Raw genomic sequence first — 20106 nt, forward strand, 5'->3', positions numbered from 1 at the left:
CATCCCCCCTCACGAGCGTCGAAGGACGAAGAAGGAAGAAGGTGGGCAAATTGAAGAAGTCCTCTCACTCATCCTATACAAAGTCAAAGAGCACGACCGAGTGTTGGAGGAGATAAAAGAGAATGTCTTAATGCTAAATCAGATGATAACCTCTCATTCCGTGTTCATTCAGCTACAAGAGTCCCAAATGGACCAAGTGTTGTCTTCTCTCTACCCAGAGCCAGAAGAAGGGCTGCCTTATGAAAATAAGGCAAACCCCACAAATGGAATTTAAGTGGAGACTTGAGTCATGCGACGACGTTAACTAAGGCGCTTCTGTGGAGGCAACTGTCACGACTCGAGAGCACCCCCTAGTCGTAACCGGCGTACTCGACCTCTCAGAGGTCTAATACAAGCCTCTTAGCATTCATTCATCACATAGACACTAAAAACCATAAGGAATTAAAAACTTTCTTCACACACGAAGATACTTTCATTAAATAACAAGTGGAAGACTTTCTAGACTTTATACATGATGTCTCAAAAACATCTAATACTTTAGAGTACAACAATCGGGACTAAGCCCATACACAACCAAAACAATACTAAAAAGACATAAAGAGGAACAAGTTGGGTATTGTCCTCGAATCTATGAGGACTCACCAAGTCTTCATCTTCAAACACATTAGAAACCTATCCATCAACCATGGAATATCAACATCTCCAAATCCCTACACTTTAGTCAAAAGGGAAAGAAAGGGGTTAGCACAATCAAGTACTAAGTATGGAAACCATGCAAAAACATGCTAAAAAGGACAATATTGGAGAAACATGATTTTGTGTCATTTGGTAAAACTTCATGAAAATACAAGTATAAGAGTCACAATACTCAACCCTAACCAACATGCAAGTCATTAACCACTTTAGCACATACTCTACACATAACCCATTCCTTCACCTTAAACCATCTACCTCAAGTAACCTTTGGACAACACTTTGTGCAATGTATGGATAGCGTCCCATACCACCATCCACACTAAGGCATCATCCTAAGTCCACCAAACGTGAACTTACCAGTTATCATGCTTCCTATCACAAGCCATCATGCATAACTAGTACTAATATACGTCACATAAACATATTAGTCAAATAACCCATTTCATGATCTTAGGACCTCCATCTAAAGTTACCCTAAGACACACCTAAGTGAAACATGAAGTGGCCGCCCATACAACCTCTTCAAGCACACCTAAGTGTTCCTCAAGGCCACATTAGACAATAACCTTTACATTTCAATACAACATGCTAAATAGTTCATTTCCTTAATATAAGAGAAATATGCAACATATTAAAAGGATGACAAGTCAACATTCTTTATAAAACCATTTAAGAGACACACAAGCATATAGGGAACAATCACATAATAGCCCTAAGGCTTAGGGAACAATCACATAATAGCCCTAAGGCTTAGGGAACTCACTTTAGCATCTTCTAAGCCTACTCGTGCCATGTGTAGATAGAATCCCATACTACTACCTACACGTTGTAGAACCTATCCAATACTAGAGTGCATATCCCATATGATGGAAATAGGCCTTAACCAACATAGACCACACTAGCAAGGTATGAAATCCGGAGTCTATCCTAGTCCGTGAAGGTTGTTCTACTTGCCAAGGGTAGAACTAAAAGCAACCCATGTTGGCACATGGTTTAAGAGATGTCCAAGGATGTTCATTGTGCCTAATCTCATGCTCAACTAGGCCACCATCCTAACCATCCACTCGGTTCTTAGCCTTGGTTTCCATAGAGTATTAAATCACATATGTACTAGAGAGGGTTCCTTTTCTAGTTCAACCAACTCATAGTACCTCTTCCCAAGAAAGGCCCCATTTCTTAGTCATAGCCAATCTAGGTTCATAAGGATAGCTCATTTGACTTTCTTAGATAAGGATTCTCATGCCGTTTCGGCTCTATCCATCTCTAAGTCTATCATTTCACTCAAGAAAGGAACATCACCCTAAGGTCCATCCTTCAAGGTTATACATTTACTTAGGAAAGCTAGACTCATGAAAAAGGCACTATGCTTAAGATTACCAATTCAAGTCTTGGCCTAGAATTACTCTTTTAGCATTCATAGAAAGAGCTCCATTACTGAGTCATAGCCCACCCAAGCATTCATATATATAATCAAGCTTTCATGACACAAGACAAGATACTCAAGTCTAGAATATGAGCTACAACATCATCTTATAAAGACTCATCATAGTCCATCATCACCATATATCACCATTTCAAGAGAAACAAGCTTTCACATTAGCATAATAACACTTTATACAATATCACATTAATACCATTAGAACATCTTCACATTATAGCTTCACACATACTTTACATATAGCTTCATATAGGACTTTACATATAGCCTCATATGTGTATAATAATACAACAATATAATAACACTCATATAATGCCCTTCATGGTCTCAATTCACAATAATACAATATTCCAACATTATACAACAACTTCATCAATGCCTTCATGGCTACAATTCACAATAATATCAACATATAAGCACCTCCACCATAAGTGAATCACACATCAATCCATCCCAATTCTATATCAATTCTACATTTACAATGAAGCTAGGTCAACTTACCATTCTCCAAAGCCATAATCAACATTCCTCAATTCTTCAACAATTCACAATGGATAAACATAGATGATAATAGGAAACAATTATTCAACTCAATCTAAGTATAATTCCATCATCATTCAAGTATAAACATTAAACCTACTTCATAAGCCAAATTTAGGAAACTTGGAAAGACATTGGTTCATGGAATTTTCTTTCTTAAAACCATCAATAAACATCAATAATAGCATAAATCATCATTAAAAATCATTTAATGCAAGAACCCATGCTTAGAATCGAAATTAGGGTTTTTGTGTTTTTGGAAGAACTTTGAAAACATTTGGATTGAGCTCTTTGAAAGGAAGAATAATCAAGGATAAAGGATCCCCATACCTTAACCTTCATGAATCCCACAAATTTTGAGAAGAAAACACTTGAAACCTTCAACCGTAGCTTGAACTTGACCTAACCCTTCAATGGAGTTCTAGAGAGAACTTTTTAGGAGAGAAGGGTTTTGTTTTTGGGAAATATGAAGAGTGAATTCTAAAATACAATACAAATATTTAAATACCTTTAAAATACTTAAAAACACATTAAACAATGACGCATATATTAATTAGGACTAGGGGTGAATTTACCAACTCACCCCTAAGTTGATCGTGTCCCTTACAACTTTATAGGTCCATTCCACGCCCACTAGGCCACGGACCGTGGTTTTGGTATGTGGCTCAAAACCTGCAGGCCCTTGCAGGCCTGGTCCATGCCCAAGACCCACGAGTCGTAGATGGATCTACGAGCCGTGGTTTGGGGTCGTGGATCATGCTGCCCTGGCAGCTTCTTGTCCAAAGATGGGGTCCTCCTCAAGGGCCCCTTGGATGGTCCTTGGGGATTCGTACCCAGACGTCTAACCCCTACACATGACTACTACACATAGGAACGATCACCACATGATTTCATCCTTAAACAACACATCAAACTTTGACGACACAACACTAGGACACACTAGCTCCCAAGACTAGTTTCCGAACGTCATGGTCGTCTCTTGACGTTTGACTTCAAAACTCTTTAAACTAAACATCTAAAGCCAAAACTCATCATTTAAACAAGATAACCACTACTAAAACACATGAGAGGCTCTAGTTCTTCCTATTTCATTTTTAGGGTTGTTACAACAACCCAAGTGTTTATCGCTTTATTTTTGTTTTAGACATAATCGTGTGTTGATTTTGCAGGTTGAAGTGTAGAATATGTTTGAAAAGATAAGATTGGTTAGCAAAAGTCCAGTAAGCGACTCGCCGAAGAGGTCAACGATCCCGACTTGAACCGACATTGGACTCAAGTCATTTTGAAATTAGAGTCTGTAAAATTCGGTGAACCTAGGAGAAATTTGGCGAATCGTCGACCAGGTCGGCGATGACGTCTTAGACCGCCGTTTGGACTCATACATTAACTGGAGGTCTTGTAAAACTTGGCGAGGTAAGTGCCAAATTTGACACGCTCAAATTACACTTCCTTTCAGAAGCATAAGCGATCGTTATCAAGTAAAGAACCCAACTTGTAGGTTGAGGTCGATCCCACGAGGAAAATGGTTTAGACTTTACTTTTAACCAACAATTATATTCAATTAGTCAAATTATTTCCAGAAACAGGTAATAAAAGGGGGTTTGTGCTTGTGTGAAACAAATAGTAAAAACTTAGTAAGTAATCAATAATTAAACTCAACTTTGGTTGTTATCAAGATAAGAGAAATAACTAGGGTATACGTGTTCCCCATAATCTCATAACGCAGTAATCCTAGTAATAGCAATCCTTTTCTAGTATGTTACATGCAAAGTGATAAGTTAGGTATCTCTAAATCCTTGGTCCGGCATCTAGAGAATTTCATCCCGCACCTTGGTCCGGCTACGTGTGTATAATTTACTAACCCTTACCTTTACCTCATATTAGACATCATAATCGATGTTTGGCTTAGTTATTACTTCGCACCAATCGACACTAGCCTATTAGATAGTATCACACTAAATCTATGTTGATAATTCTTTTCTTGTTAATTACCTCCTTGGTCCGGCAAGTAGTAACAAGGCGAGTTCTAACGCGTGCACTCGTTAAAAAGACTTCTAAACGAAAGAATTATCAATACATGCAAAACACTATTCAAGAATTGCTTATTTACTATTCATACTTTGTTAATCGATCATGGTTCCCACAACCCTAGTTGTGGATTTAGTTACCCATACTAGCAAGAACACAATTCATAATTGTAGATGAAGAAATCATGAACTTACTTAAAGAAAATAATAAACCCAGAAAATTTACTTGAATTGCAAAGCCAAAATCTTCAAAACAAACTTTAGAAATCAATAATTGCTAGGGTTGCAAATTAATCTCCAAAGTTACAAAGCAAAAATAGAATAATAGTGTCTAACCCTCAAAAACGAGGTTTACATGCCCTATTTATAGAAAACAAATCCTAAATAAAAAGAGAAACAAATTAAGGAAAGTTTTGTTCAGGTACGCGTCTTCGATCCACGAGACTGACTTACGGACCGTCGATCTATCTACGGTCCGTAAGTCACTTCCGTCACTCGGGACTTAGAAAATATTTCATCTTCCAAAAAATCATCTTCTCTGAAGCAAACGACGGACCAACAGTACGGACCGTAGATCGACCTACGGTCCGTCAATATCTTCCGTAGCTCCATACTTAGCATTTTCAAAAATCAGGTACTGGAACCCTCGCAGTCTCAATCTACGGATCAACAGTACGGTCCGTAGATCAATCTACGGACCGTCAATGGGCACCGTGGTTCCACACTTGGTCAGATTTCCCTGATTTGTCCTCAACACTTTCCTGCTGATCTACGGTCCTCACCTACGGACCGTGAATGGACCTACGGTCCGTAGATGACCTCCGTGGATGCCCTTTTCTGCATTTTCTTCAGCTGTCTCTAAACTTTCGCGCCTGAACACCTTTCTTGCAAAACATGATAAAACACATAAAAACCAATATAAAAAGGCCCTAGACACACACAACTTGTAAGTGAAATGTATTAGAAATACCGTAAACTCACGGTATATCAACACCCTCAACTTAAATTCGTTGTTTGTCCTCAAGCGACGCACTAGGACTCTAAACGACACTTGTATAGAAGCAAGCATTTCTAACTCAAGCAATCACATGACTCTCTACCTCCTCATTGTTCGGGTGCACATTCCTTCTCATAGACTCGATAAGCCAACTATGCGGATCACATCATGACACAGACCAACCTACTGACACACAACAGACACCTTCTTACTGTCAGCCAGGTACCAACTTTCCAACAATGTAACTAGTGCCCTTACTTCAACTGAAATCCTCATTTCGCATAAAAATTTACTTTCATTCATGGTACAAAGATTCATTCAACACTCACGCTCAGAAGTAATTTCAAATTCAGTTAGTGCTTACTGCCATAAGCTTGCCCTTATTTTCACTGCTTGGACTCTCCAAACTAGATTCTAAGATCACTATAGGACTTTATTGGCTTGTAACATAGGCTCAGGGTTAGGTGTGGTACATTTGGGTACTGTTTAGTGACTTTCTGCCCTCCTTGTCATCACACTAGGCTTTTAACCTCTTTTTGCCCTATTTTTGTCATATTATTGCTTTACCTTCTTTCCCTTGAATTTCTTCAACCACGGATGTGACTTTAGACTTTGTAGCTCATTGTTCCTTCCGCTTTTAACAAGTCACATCCCCTTTTTTTTTTTTTTTTTTTTTTTTTAAATACCCATTTTCTTTCCGTTTCCTCTTTCATAGCCACCCTCAACTTATGGATTTTCCGTTAGTCGAGGTTCACAATACCCGATGTCAGGTCAGGGCCAAGATTGCATTTACTTTTTACATTAGCCACCCTCAACTTAGGCTTTTGGCCTAAGTCAAAGTGCACATGTCCAAGGAGGGACCGGGGCCAACATAGTAGATTATGGGAAAGTAGTTCGGGGTTTTAGAAAGAAATAGTTTATTTTTAGGCTTAAAGTTGGATCAAAGGGAACAGTTATTTCATTTGGTTGAATCCTTCTAGGCAATTTGTGGATTTTTCAGAACAACGGCCTATGATCACTTCCTATCCTCTAGATTGAATTGTCTTAGCAGGACTAACCGGGCAAGTTCTAGTTTTGCACAAAACTGTTTGAATAGTCAACGATTCTCACCCACTCTTGGCACATAGTTTCATTATCAGATTGTCAGATTACCCAGTTCAAGTCTCAGGTTTAATCATGCAATCAAGTTGATTGTTACTATGTCATATTCAGAGCCAACACAGTCAACTAATCGTAGCCTACTTCTAGTATACAACCCAGAATCTGACGGGTATCATTTTTCTAAGCCATCATGCTTCATTCTGTATCATGCTTCTATACACACAATCCTAAGACATGCCGGTTCAACAGAAAATTAAACAGTCACTTGGGGGAAAAGAACACAGGCAAGAAAACCCCAAGAGAGGATTCATGAGTTGGGTTACTCAGACTTCACCCTATCACTCACGATCCATTTACCCCACCCCCAACAAAAATAGATGCAATTGTCCACAATGCATACATAGACAGTAAAAGTGAATGGATTTGAGTGAAGCAAACCTGTGGCGCAAAGCGCCGGCGAATCATCAACAAACAGGGGGGTCCGGTTTCCCGGAGCCCTCTGGAACATCAGCGGGAGCACCCTCAGCAGAGCCCTCCTCAACAATCCTAGCACTCTCAGTAGTGCTCGCTATCAACTGCTCCGCACCATCCGAGGTGCGCACAACGCCCCTCAAAATAGGCTGAACCTCTGTAACTGGGGCAGAGCTCGATGCCCCTGCAGCTCTCTCACGCACCCTCTGCTGGCGCAACTCCTCATCTGCAATCGATGCCCTCCTAGCCTCCTTCTCCTGTCGACGCTGTCTTTTCTGAGCTTTCTCTTCCTCCGTGCGATGAGAACGGTGCCGCTTCCCCTTTGCATGTGTCGGTGCAGGCCCCTCCTCGGTGATGCCACTGAATAGAGCATCTACACTGTATCATCAGCCAGCGCAGTAGGGGCAGCTTGAGTCTCAACTGAAGGCGCAGCAAGAATGGCATCAACATCAGTCCGGAGGCTGGCTATGTCAGCCTGCAAAGCAGATAAGTCTGTGGCCGGAACTGCTCGCTCGAGAACTCGCAACTCAAAGGCGTCAAGCCGCTTATTTATCGCCAGGACCTTACGGTCCATCATCCCCTCCATCCTGCGCTCCAATCTAGCCTCGGACTCGGCAATTGACTTTTGCATCCAAGGCTGGATGTGATGCAACAGTGTGGCCATCTGCGCCTCTAACTTTTGTACTCTGGCCATCGGGACAACCGTCGCTCCTAACGGTGGTGTGGATCGGGAAGAACTAGGAGCAACACTAGCTGCCTGAGACGAGGAGCCTGGGACAGTGTCGGTGTGGTCTGGGATAATGGGGTCACCTCCCTGTGCCTGCCCCACAGTGTCTGCAAGGTCGGAGCTCAAGGGGGGTACTTCAATCTGGGGCTCTCTGCGAGGTGCTGCCACATTCGCGTCATCCCGAATAAGGCCGATGTCCAATGCCCCTGTAGGGTGGACTAGCCTGTCACAATGCCAGATCGGCACTCCAGAGTCCCTGCATAAGTGAAATATCAGACAGGGGAAAGGGTAAGTGGTGGAGGTCCTGAAAGCTCTCTCGTGGATCTCTGCCAGTAACATTCGGGCAAAGTCGATCTCCACTCCCGCAACCAATGCAGCAACCATCACCGCTCTGTCCCAAGTGACCTGATTGTCAGCTTTTGTGGGCGACACTCTGTTGCGTACCAACAGCCAGAAGAATTTTGCAACGAAGTTCAGTGTGGCCTTCCGGATGCCCAACCGTGGAGCAGCGACCCATTCCGCGCGCTCGCCATCTGCAGCAATGTACCGGGCCAGCCATAGTATCACAGCCTCTCGCTGGTCAGCATTCCTCTGGAAGGCACCACTCCGCACGATGTTCCAGCGGTAATCAAACTCTGAAGTGTTAGGCGACCAGGCGTGGCCCGTGGTAGGACCATAGAGAAAACGGCTAATGGTGGCAGGTGATATGTCCACCGGAGACCCTCGAACCATGGTGGAAGTGAGCGGAGCCTGAGCTAACGGCTTTGACCGCTTGGAAATGGACCCGCGGAGAGTGGCTGCATAGGAAGCATAGAACTCCCGGACAATCTCCTCGCTATACGTCCCTGGGTCTCGAGCCATCCAGTCACACTTGTGAAGTTTGAAAAGTCGGTGAATATCTGGAACAGTATGCAAGCTCCCCGTGAGGACTCTGCGCTCCTCTTGAATTAATCGGGCCATCTTTTGTTTTTCATTTACCATCTTTGCATCCCGATAGATTTGCCATTGACCCTCTACACACCACCTATTCAGCTCCCCTGCTATCGGGGCGGGTTCATCATTCCTTGGTGCAGGAATGGCCTCTGAGCTAGTTGCCTCATCAGACGAGGCTGCTTGGTCATCCTGCCCAGACCCTGTGGATGATTTGGCGTTGGATCCTGTAGCATGGATAGACTCTGATTGTGAAGAGTGGGCAGACTGGGAGCCTGAAGCAGAACCAGAAGCAGACGCGGATCCGGACATAGGTCCCTCTGAACTGGAAGCAGCCCCAGTTGGTGACCCGATCAGTGTGTGCTCCTCATCAGACTGGGAGACAGTGACTACGTCGGGGAGCACCTTCCGGGGGATGCTTCTGGGTGCAGCGCGAGAAGCCCGTGGGTTGAGGGGCACGTATGTAGGGTCCTCGTCGTTCTCGGTGTCCTCATCAATCAACCGGAAACTAGGGGCAACCGATTTGGACTTGCCCCGTTTCGAGTAGGTGACCATCTTCTTGGGTGCCATGGTACCTGTAGGAACATCATTAGTGCCAAAACGAAACATATGCAGCAAAAGAACTTATTCAGAGTTGGTAACGAACCAAACTAAGTCTACAAAAAAAAATGACAGATGCTACAGAAGTCATCCACGGAGGAGACCTACGGTCCGTAGACTGATCTACGGTCCGTGGATCTATTCCGTGGATCAGGGTGTCTGAAATATAGGTCGCAGATGAAAACCACGGAAGTGCAGAACGGTCCGTAGATGGATCTACGGACCGTAATCCACATCCGTGGTTTTACACTTTGTGTAAATTTCAGGTGCATCTAATGACGGACCCCATCTACGGTCCGTAGATGGATCTACGGTCCGTAGCCGGGGTATCGTGGAAGCAATCAGTGCCAGGTATCAGACATTTGTGGCATTTGGTTTCAACATTAACACAACCTAATCAAGCATATACACAATTTGAAATATGCTAGGTCGTCATTCTTAAGATTCCTACCGATTATTATGCCCAACAATTTAGAGTAGATGTGGAACCCTAAGTCGAAACTAGCATATACTATTTACGATCACATAAACTCATATCACAATTAATGCTATACAATCACTATCTATCATTTCAAGGGCATTGTACTACTCAAGTTTATCATGCAATATCATCTAACAATTACCCAAGGTCAAGACCCACTCCCGACCCTCTATATTCAATCTATGAATTGAAATTCAACGTGAAGAGAAAGTCTATTACCTTATAAGCACAAGGAGTGGGGTGATTGCGTGATGGTACTATGATTTAGCAAGACCAAAGAGTCACCTTTTTGTCACTGACCAAACACCGGACCCTTGTTATCAGATTATGGAGTGGGTTGATTATGGTATGAAAAGGGTTGTGGGAATTTATGGAGGGGAGGATCTTATGTGGTGGTTATGGAGTGATTTGGGGAGTTGAATTAGTGGGAGAAACGGTTGTGGGAGAAATGGGGGGAAGGGAAATGATTTAAAACAATGGGGGTTTTAAGTAATGGGGGTCCGGGTCGGGTCATTCAACTCTAGGGTGTGGACTCACGAAACCCCGTCTACGGTCCGTGAGTCGATCTACGGTCCGTAGATCAGGACCGTAGATCACAATTATATTAGGACAATGTTAGGGACTTACCTGGGATCTACGGATACCATTGACGGTCCGTGGATCAATCGACGGACCGTCGATGGGGTCCGTAGACCTCTGCACCAGACCTTTTTCTGCAGATTTCTTGTGTGGTGTACCTGCACATGAAGCAACCAATAGGCTATTTTTTTACATTTTCTGGACACGGACCCTATATTACTTCTAGCCAACACTAAGAACTAAAATACTGAAACCCCTACCTACTTTGATATAAAAACGTAAGTAATCAAAGAAAGCTAAACTACATAATGTAAAACAGAACCCTATTATTGGCTAGATTTTACATCTTGGGTTGCCTCCCAAGCAGCGCTTGATTTAACGTCGCGGCACGACGCAGGTATCTTGATTATTCAGACTTCATCAAGATTGCAGGCCTCAATCACTTCTTGCACAGTTTCAGCATTTCCCAAATAGATCTTTATCCTTTGCCCGTTCACCAAGAACCTTTTTCCATCCTTATTTTCAAGCTCAACCGCTCCATGTGAGAGCACTTTTGTGAGCAAAAATGGCCCAGTCCACTTGGACTTGAGCTTGCCTGGAAACAAGCGCAACCTGGAGTTGAATAGCAGCACACGATCGCCAACCACAAATTCTCGCTTTTCAATTCTTTGATCATGATACTTCTTCATCTTCTCTTTGTATAAGGCCGAACTCTCATAAGCTTTTAGGCGAAACTCATCAAGCACGTTCAGGTCGTTCAACCTTTGATTAGATGCAGTGCCCCAGTCCAGATTTAACTTCTTCATTGCCCACATAGCTTTGTGCTCTAACTCTACTGGTAAATGACAAGACTTCCCATATACAAGTTGGTAAGGCGACATACCTATGGGGGTCTTGTATGCAGTGCGATATGCCCATAGAGCATCATCAAGCTTTCTTGACCAATCAGTTCGATTGGCGTTCACAGTCTTCGCCAATATCTGCTTTATTTCTCTGTTGGACACCTCACTTGACCGCTAGTCTGTGGATGATAAGGAGTGGCTACATTATGACGGACACCATATTTCTCAAGTAGTGTTTTAAACAACTTGTTACAAAAGTGAGAGCCTCCATCGCTAATAACAGCCCTGGGTGTACCAAATCTGGAGAAGATATTCTTTTTCAAGAATGCGGTGACACTTTTACCTTCGTTGTTGGGAAGTGCTACTGCTTCCACCCACTTCGATACATAATCAACCGCGACCAGAATATACTTCATCCCATATGAACTCACAAATGGGCCCATGAAATCAATGCCCCATACATCAAACAATTCGATCACCAATATGGGATTCATAGGGAGCTCTTGCCTCTTTGAAATCCCTCCATCTCTTTGGCACCGATCACAAGACTTGGCGAAATCATGAGCATCTTGGTGGATGGTAGGCCAATAGTACCCACACTGCAAAATCTTATGTGCAGTCCGAATACCACTATGATGCCCACCAACGGGTGATGAATGCATGCTTCAAGTACACTTAGCATTTCAACCTCAGGCACACAGCGACGAATAATCCCATCAGCACAACTACGATACAAATAAGGTTCATCCCAAAAGAATTTCTTCACATCATGCATAAATTTCTTTCTTTGGTGAAAAGACAAATCGGGTGGCACAATGTCGCTTGCCAAATAATTAGCAAAGTCTGCGAACCAAGGAATCAAATCATTAGAAGCGGCCAATACCTGTTCATCTGGAAACGCATCATTAATTTCAGCCCTATCTCCAAGCTTTAGCATGGCCTCTTCCTCTAATCTGGACAAGTGGTCGGCAACTTGATTTTCGGTTCCCTTTCTATCTTTTACCACAAAATCAAACTCTTGCAGCAACAATACCCATCTGATCAATCGTGGTTTTGCATCTTTTTTCGCCATCAAATACCTCAATGCAGAATGGTCAGTATGCACGATGACCTTAGTACCAAGCAAGTAGGAACGAAATTTTTCGAATGCAAAAACCACTGCAAGAAGTTCTTGTTCGGTCACTGTATAATTCTTCTGGGCCACATTCAGAGCTTTGCTAGCATAGTAAATAGGATGAAGAATTTTCTCACGCCTTTGACCCAATACTACACCAAGCGCCACTCCACTCGCATCACACATTACCTCAAACGGTTGTTCCCAATCTGGTGAAATAATGATAGGTGCTGTAACCAACTTTTCCTTCAATTCTCCAAATGCTCTAAGACAAGCATCATCAAAGCAGAACTTATTCTCCTTCTCGAGCAGTTTGCACAAGGGATGTGCAATTTTGGAGAAATCTTTGATGAATCTTCTATAAAAACCTGCATGCCCAAGAAAACTTCTAACACCTTTTACAGAGATAGGTGGTGGAAGCTTTTCTATTACCTCGACTTTAGCTCTATCAACCTCAATACCTTTCTCTGAAATTCGATGACCCAACACTATACCTTCCTTTACCATGAAATGACATTTCTCCCAATTCAGCACTAAGTTGCAGTCTTCACATCTTTTGAGCACCTCGGCCAAATGTTTTAGACAGTGATCAAATGAATCACCTACAACTGAAAAATCATCCATGAACACCTCAATAGTGTCCTCCACCATATCAGAAAATATCGACATCATACATCTCTGGAAGGTCGCTGGAGCATTGCACAATCCGAATGGCATCCGCTTGAAAGCAAAAGTCCCATATGGGCAAGTGAAGGTGGTCTTCTCTTGGTCTTCCGGAGCTATAGAGATTTGATTGTAGCCCGAATATCCATCAAGAAAGCAATACCAACCCTTTCCTGCAAGCCTATCTAACATCTGGTCCATGAATGGCATAGGAAAGTGATCTTTTTCTGTCCACGCATTTAGCTTCCGATAGTCCATGCAAACTCTCCATCCCGTGACAGGCCGCATTGGAACAAGTTCATTTCGTTCATTTGGAACCACAGTCATACCACCTTTCTTTGGTACACACTGCACAGGACATACCCAATTACTATCTGAGATGGGATAAATAACTCCCGCATCCAGCCACTTGATGATCTCCTTTTTGACTACCTCTTGCATAGGCGGATTTAATCTTCTCTGGTGCTCAACACTGGGCTTATGATCTGGTATGAGTTGGATTTTGTGAGAACAGATACCGGGGGGGATCCCAATAATATCTGCAATAGTCCACCCAATCGCTCGCTTGAACTTCTTTAATACAGTCACCAAACACTCAACTTGCCTTGCATTTAAATCTGCTGCAATGATGACCGGCAAAGTATTCTCTTCGCCTAAATATACATACCTCAAGTGTGATGGTAGAACTTTGAGCTCTAATTTCGGTGCCTCCACAATAGATGGTCTTGTGGGTGGGGACTCGCGATTCTTCATGTCTAGCTCATACTTCTTTGGTTTGGACCGGTATTCAAACTTATCAAGTGCGGCTACCAACTCATCATACTCATCAATACCATCACTACCAAAATTCATCATGACTGCTGCTAGTGCCTCAACACCTGATCGCTCTTCAATTTGCACCTCTGACCCACTCTCCACTCTGTAAGTTATAGCAATACTGTTTGTAGCTCACCATTCTGCTTCATGGATCTACAGATATTGAAAGTTGCTTCTTCATTGTTCAATCTGAACTTCATCTGTCCCTTTTCCATATCAACCAACGCACGCCCTGTGGCAAGAAATGGTCTCCCAAGGATGATGGGAACCTCAAAATCAACCTCACAGTCAAGGATTACAAAATCCGCCGGAAAGATGAAAGACTCTACTTTCACTAGCACATCATGGAGCACACCTATGGGCCTCTTCACAGTCCGATCAGCCATCAGTAACCGCATTGCAGTGGGCTTTGGATCCCCTAGACCCAACTTCTTGTAAATAGATAAAGGCATGAGGTTGATGCTCGCACCAAGATCACACAATGCCTTAGCAAAGTGTAATAACCCTATAGTACATGGGATCGTGAAAGCACCAGGGTCTTCCTTCTTCTGCACTAGAGATCTTGTAGCAATAGCACTACAATGCTGCAATCTATCATCATCTTCAAAACTCACAGACCTTTTCTTTGTCACCATATCTTTCATGAATTTTGCATATCCAGGCATTTGCTCCAAGGCTTCTATCAGAGGGACATTGATAGAAAGCTGCTTCAACATAGTGATAAACCTGCGATATTTCCCATCTTCAGTCTTCTTCACTAACCTTTGAGGAAAAGGTGGTGGAGGTCTAGGTATGGGAACCACTTTCTGAGGTATCTCCACTTCTTGTTCTGTCACAACCTCTGACTCCTCTCTAACTTTCACCACATCATCTTCTTTTCTGTTCTCAACTTCCACCATAGACGGCATAGGTGGATCTATGGTTTGTTTACCTCCTCGAGTGGTAATTGCCATACAATGTCCATCATTCTTTGGATTCTGGATGGTATTGCTCGGAAGAGTGCCAGGTTGACGCGGGTTCACTGTAGTAGACAACTGCGTCATTTGTTGCTCTAGATGCTTTATTGACACTGCATGGGCGTCAACCTTTTGACCAATACCAGATAAGTCGTTTCTCATCTCTTTCACGTTCTCATCTGTTGTATCAAACCTTCTCATCATCTTATGCAGCATATCTTCGATACGCGTCATATTTCCTCCAACTTCCCTAGCACCAGATTCCCGATTTTGAGGGGGAACATAGGGTCCAACCCGATCATTTCTATTGCCATAGTTGTTCCTGTTGTAGTTGTTGTCGCGATTGAAGTTCCCATCTCGGACATAGTGACCCTCTCGGTTGTAATTTCCATAGTTCCGACCTTGGTTCCCTTGACCTTGGCGCCAATTTTCCGTGTTGGATCCTTGGGCGTTTGGTCGGAAACCCCCCGTCTGATCGTTCACCGCATAAGTGTCCTCTTCATAGTAACACTCCTCAACTGGTGGTGGAGTTCTAGTTAAGTAGTTTACAGCATTCACCTTTTCTGCTCCTCCACTCACATGCTTCAATACTAACCCCAACTCTGTCCTCATCTGAGCCATCTCCTCACGGATATCATCTGTAGAGTTAACAGTTGCATTATGAACGGCAAATGTGTTTCTCCCAGTATCTGTCCTCCTAGTGCTCCATGCTTTATTGTTGCGAGAGATCCTCTCCAGTTTTTCAGAAATCTGTGCATATGTACAATCACCATATGAACCTCCAGCAATAGTGTCAAGAACGGCTTTATTGTTGTCATCCTGTCCTCTATAGAAATATTCCTTCAGCGACTCTTCATCAATACGGTGATTTGGAACACTTCTTACGAATGCAGTGAATCTGTCCCACGAGCTGCTCACAGACTCCCCAGGTAATGCTACAAAATTGTTGACCCTATCTTTGTGATTGAGCTTTTTAGACACCGGATAGTACTTTGCTTTAAACACTTCCGCCAATTGGTCCCATGTGAATATTGAGTTATAAGGAAGCTCAGTGAACCATACTGCAGCATCACCTGTCAGTGACAGAGGGAACACTCGTAACCCAATGACGCTCATATCCAAGTCTGGTCTACCTACACAACTTTTGCAAACCACCCTGAGCTTGGCTAAGTGAGCATGTGGATCCTCCGATGGCGATCCTGAAAATAAGCCTCTTGCTGTAAGCATCTGCATCAAACTACTAGTCACCACAAATGTGTGCCCTGGAGGTAGAGGAGGTAGGACAATAGGTCCATCAGAGTCTGCTATATCGATGTTGCCCCGATAGTTGTCATGCGGTTGTGGGCCTTGCACTCTCACTGCATCTCCCAATTGATTTTCAGCTACACCCCGGTTTTCCCCACCAACTACTCTTGGCTGCTGTAACTCAATTGCTTCATCTAGATTTCCTCCGATAGGATGAACTGGAAGTCCTTGATTGTTCATTCTTCGCAAAGTTCTGTTCAACTCTGGATCGTATGGAGTGAGTGGTTCGCCTTGGCTCCGTGTACTTGGCATACACTAGGGTCGGAACCTGAGAGAGACAAAAACAAAGAAAAAAAAAAATAAAATTAGGAAATATTTGACTAACGTTCAATATTGTAGTTAAAACTAAATCTAAAAGCCAAAATTCCCCGGCAGCGGCGCCAAAATTTGACACGCTCAAATTACACTTCCTTTCAGAAGCATAAGCGATCGTTATCAAGTAAAGAACCCAACTTGTAGGTTGAGGTCGATCCCACGAGGAAAATGGTTTAGACTTTACTTTTAACCAACAATTATATTCAATTAGTCAAATTATTTCCAGAAACAGGTAATAAAAGGGGGTTTGTGCTTGTGTGAAACAAATAGTAAAAACTTAGTAAGTAATCAATAATTAAACTCAACTTTGGTTGTTATCAAGATAAGAGAAATAACTAGGGTATACGTGTTCCCCATAATCTCATAACGCAGTAATCCTAGTAATAGCAATCCTTTTCTAGTATGTTACATGCAAAGTGATAAGTTAGGTATCTCTAAATCCTTGGTCCGGCATCTAGAGAATTTCATCCCGCACCTTGGTCCGGCTACGTGTGTATAATTTACTAACCCTTACCTTTACCTCATATTAGACATCATAATCGATGTTTGGCTTAGTTATTACTTCGCACCAATCGACACTAGCCTATTAGATAGTATCACACTAAATCTATGTTGATAATTCTTTTCTTGTTAATTACCTCCTTGGTCCGGCAAGTAGTAACAAGGCGAGTTCTAACGCGTGCACTCGTTAAAAAGACTTCTAAACGAAAGAATTATCAATACATGCAAAACACTATTCAAGAATTGCTTATTTACTATTCATACTTTGTTAATCGATCATGGTTCCCACAACCCTAGTTGTGGATTTAGTTACCCATACTAGCAAGAACACAATTCATAATTGTAGATGAAGAAATCATGAACTTACTTAAAGAAAATAATAAACCCAGAAATTTACTTGAATTGCAAAGCCAAAATCTTCAAAACAAACTTTAGAAATCAATAATTGCTAGGGTTGCAAATTAATCTCCAAAGTTACAAAGCAAAAATAGAATAATAGTGTCTAACCCTCAAAAACGAGGTTTACATGTCCTATTTATAGAAAACAAATCCTAAATAAAAAGGGAAACAAATTAAGGAAAGTTTTGTTCAGGTACGCGTCTTCGATCCACGAGACTGACTTACGGACCGTCGATCGATCTACGGTCCGTAAGTCACTTCCGTCACTCGGGACTTAGAAAATATTTCATCTTCCAAAAAATCATCTTCTCTGAAGCAAACGACGGACCAACAGTACGGACCGTAGATCGACCTACGGTCCGTCAATACCTTCCGTAGCTCCATACTTAGCATTTTCAAAAATCAGGTACTGGAACCCTCGCAGTCTCAATCTACGGATCAACAGTACGGTCCGTAGATCAATCTACGGACCGTCAATGGGCACCGTGGTTCCACACTTGGTCAGATTTCCCTGATTTGTCCTCAACACTTTCCTGCTGATCTACGGTCCTCACCTACGGACCGTGAATGGACCTACGGTCCGTAGATGACCTCCGTGGATGCCCTTTTCTGCATTTCTTCAGCTGTCTCTAAACTTTCGCGCCTGAACACCTTTCCTGCAAAACATGATAAAACACATAAAAACCAATATAAAAAGGCCCTAGACACACACAACTTGTAAGTGAAATGTATTAGAAATACCGTAAACTCACGGTATATCAACACCCTCAACTTAAATTCGTTGTTTGTCCTCAAGCGACGCACTAGACTCTAAACGACACTTGTATAGAAGCAAGCATTTCTAACTCAAGCAATCACATGACTCTCTACCTCCTCATTGTTCGGGTGCACATTCTTCTCTTAGACTCGATAAGCCAACTCATGTGGATCACATCATGACACAGACCAACCAACTGACACACAACAGACACCTTCTCACTGTCACCCAGGTACCAACTTTCCAACAATGTAACTAGTGCCCTTACTTCAACGAAATCCTCTTTTGCATAAAAATTTATTTCATTCATGGTACAAGGATTTATTCAACACTCACGCTCAGAAGTAATTTCAAATACAGTTAGTGCTTACTGCCATAAGCTTGCCCTTATTTTCACTGCTTGGACTCTCCAAACTAGACTCCAAGATCACTATAGGACTTTATTGGCTTGTAACGTAGGCTCAGGGTAGGTGTGGTACATTTGGGTACTGTTTAGTGACTTTCTGCCCTCCTTGTCATACACTAGGCTTTTAACCTCTTTTTGCCCTATTTTTGTCATATTATTGCTTTACCTTCTTTCCCTTGAATTTCTTCAACCACGGATGTGACTTTAGACTTTGTAGCTCCATTTGTTCCTTCCCTTTTAACAAGTCACATCCCCCTTTTTTTTTTTTTTTTTTTTTTTTTTTTTTTTTAATACCCATTTTCTTTCCGTTTCCTCTTTCATAGCCACCCTCAACTTATGGATTTTCCGTTAGTGAGGTTCACAATACCCGATGTCAGTCAGGGCCAAGATTGAATTTACTTTTTACATTAGCCACCCTCAACTTAGGCTTTTGGCCTAAGTCAAAGTGCACATGTCCAAGGAGGGACCGGGGCCAACATAGTAGATTATGGGAAAGTGAGTTCGGGGTTTTAGAAAGAAATGGTTTATTTTTAGGCTAAAGTTGGATCAAAGGGAACAGTTATTTCATTTGGTTGAATCCTTCTAGGCAATTTGTGGATTTTTCAGAACAACGGCCTATGATCACTTCCTATCCTCTAGATTGAATTGTCTTAGCAGGACTAACCGGGCAAGTTCTAGTTTTGCACAAAACTGTTTGAATAGTCAACGATTCTCACCCACTCTTGGCACAAGTTTCATTATCAGATTATCAGATACCCAGTTCAAGTCTCAGGTTTAATCATGCAATCAAGTTGATTGTTACTATGTCATACTCAGAGCCAACACAATCAACTAATCGTAGCCTACTTCTAGCATACAACCCAGAATCTGACGGGTATCATTTTTCTAAGCCATCATGCTTCATTCTGTATCATGCTTCTACACACACAATCCTAAGACATGCCGGTTCAACAAAAATTAAACAGTCCTTGGGGAAAAGAACACAGGCAAGAAAACCCCAAGAGAGGATTCATGAGTTGGGTTACTCAGACTTCACCCTATCACTCACGATCCATTTACCCCACCCCCAACAAAAATAGATGCAATTGTCCACAATGCATACATAGACAGTAAAAGTGAATGGATTTGAGTGAAGCAAACCTGTGGCGCAAAGCGCCGGCGAATCATCAACAAGCAGGGGGTCCGGTTTCCCGGAGCCCTCTGGAACATCAGGGGGCACCCTCAGTAGGCCCACCTCAACATCCTAGCACCTCAGTAGTGCGCTCATCAAACGCTCCGCACCATCAGTGGTGCCGCAACGCCCCCAAATAGGCTGATCCTCTGCAACGGGGCAGAGCTCGATGCCCCTGCAGCTCTCTCACGCACCCTCTGCTGGCGCAACTCTTCATCTGCAATCGATGCCCTCCTAGCCTCCTTCTCCTGCCGACGCTGTCTTTCTGACTTTC

The 20106-nt window shown here is 42.7% G+C and overlaps 2 protein-coding genes across 2 annotated transcripts in view; both read right to left on the reverse strand.

Annotated features, from left to right (window-relative positions):
• LOC125823082 (fatty acid amide hydrolase-like) overlaps positions 1-20106 on the reverse strand; it is a 339008-nt gene that overhangs the window by 294171 nt on the left and 24731 nt on the right. The window lies entirely within an intron of this gene.
• Positions 165-20106, reverse strand: part of LOC125823164 (uncharacterized) — a 20180-nt gene continuing 238 nt past the window's right edge. Inside the window, 14 exon segments of the mRNA XM_049502590.1 lie at positions 165-236; positions 7273-7614; positions 7662-7857; positions 7948-8158; positions 8276-8794; positions 8867-9245; positions 9333-9502; positions 11066-11596; positions 11599-11977; positions 12103-13008; positions 13108-13923; positions 14823-15091; positions 15758-16025; positions 20027-20097. Of these exon segments, the coding sequence (XP_049358547.1) occupies positions 165-236; positions 7273-7614; positions 7662-7857; positions 7948-8158; positions 8276-8794; positions 8867-9245; positions 9333-9502; positions 11066-11596; positions 11599-11977; positions 12103-13008; positions 13108-13923; positions 14823-15091; positions 15758-16025; positions 20027-20097 (5129 nt within the window).

The sequence above is a fragment of the Solanum verrucosum genome, unplaced genomic scaffold, assembly GCF_900185275.1.
Source record: "Solanum verrucosum unplaced genomic scaffold, falcon-dt-bn FXZP01000301.1, whole genome shotgun sequence".
NCBI classification, from domain to species: Eukaryota; Viridiplantae; Streptophyta; class Magnoliopsida; order Solanales; family Solanaceae; genus Solanum; species Solanum verrucosum.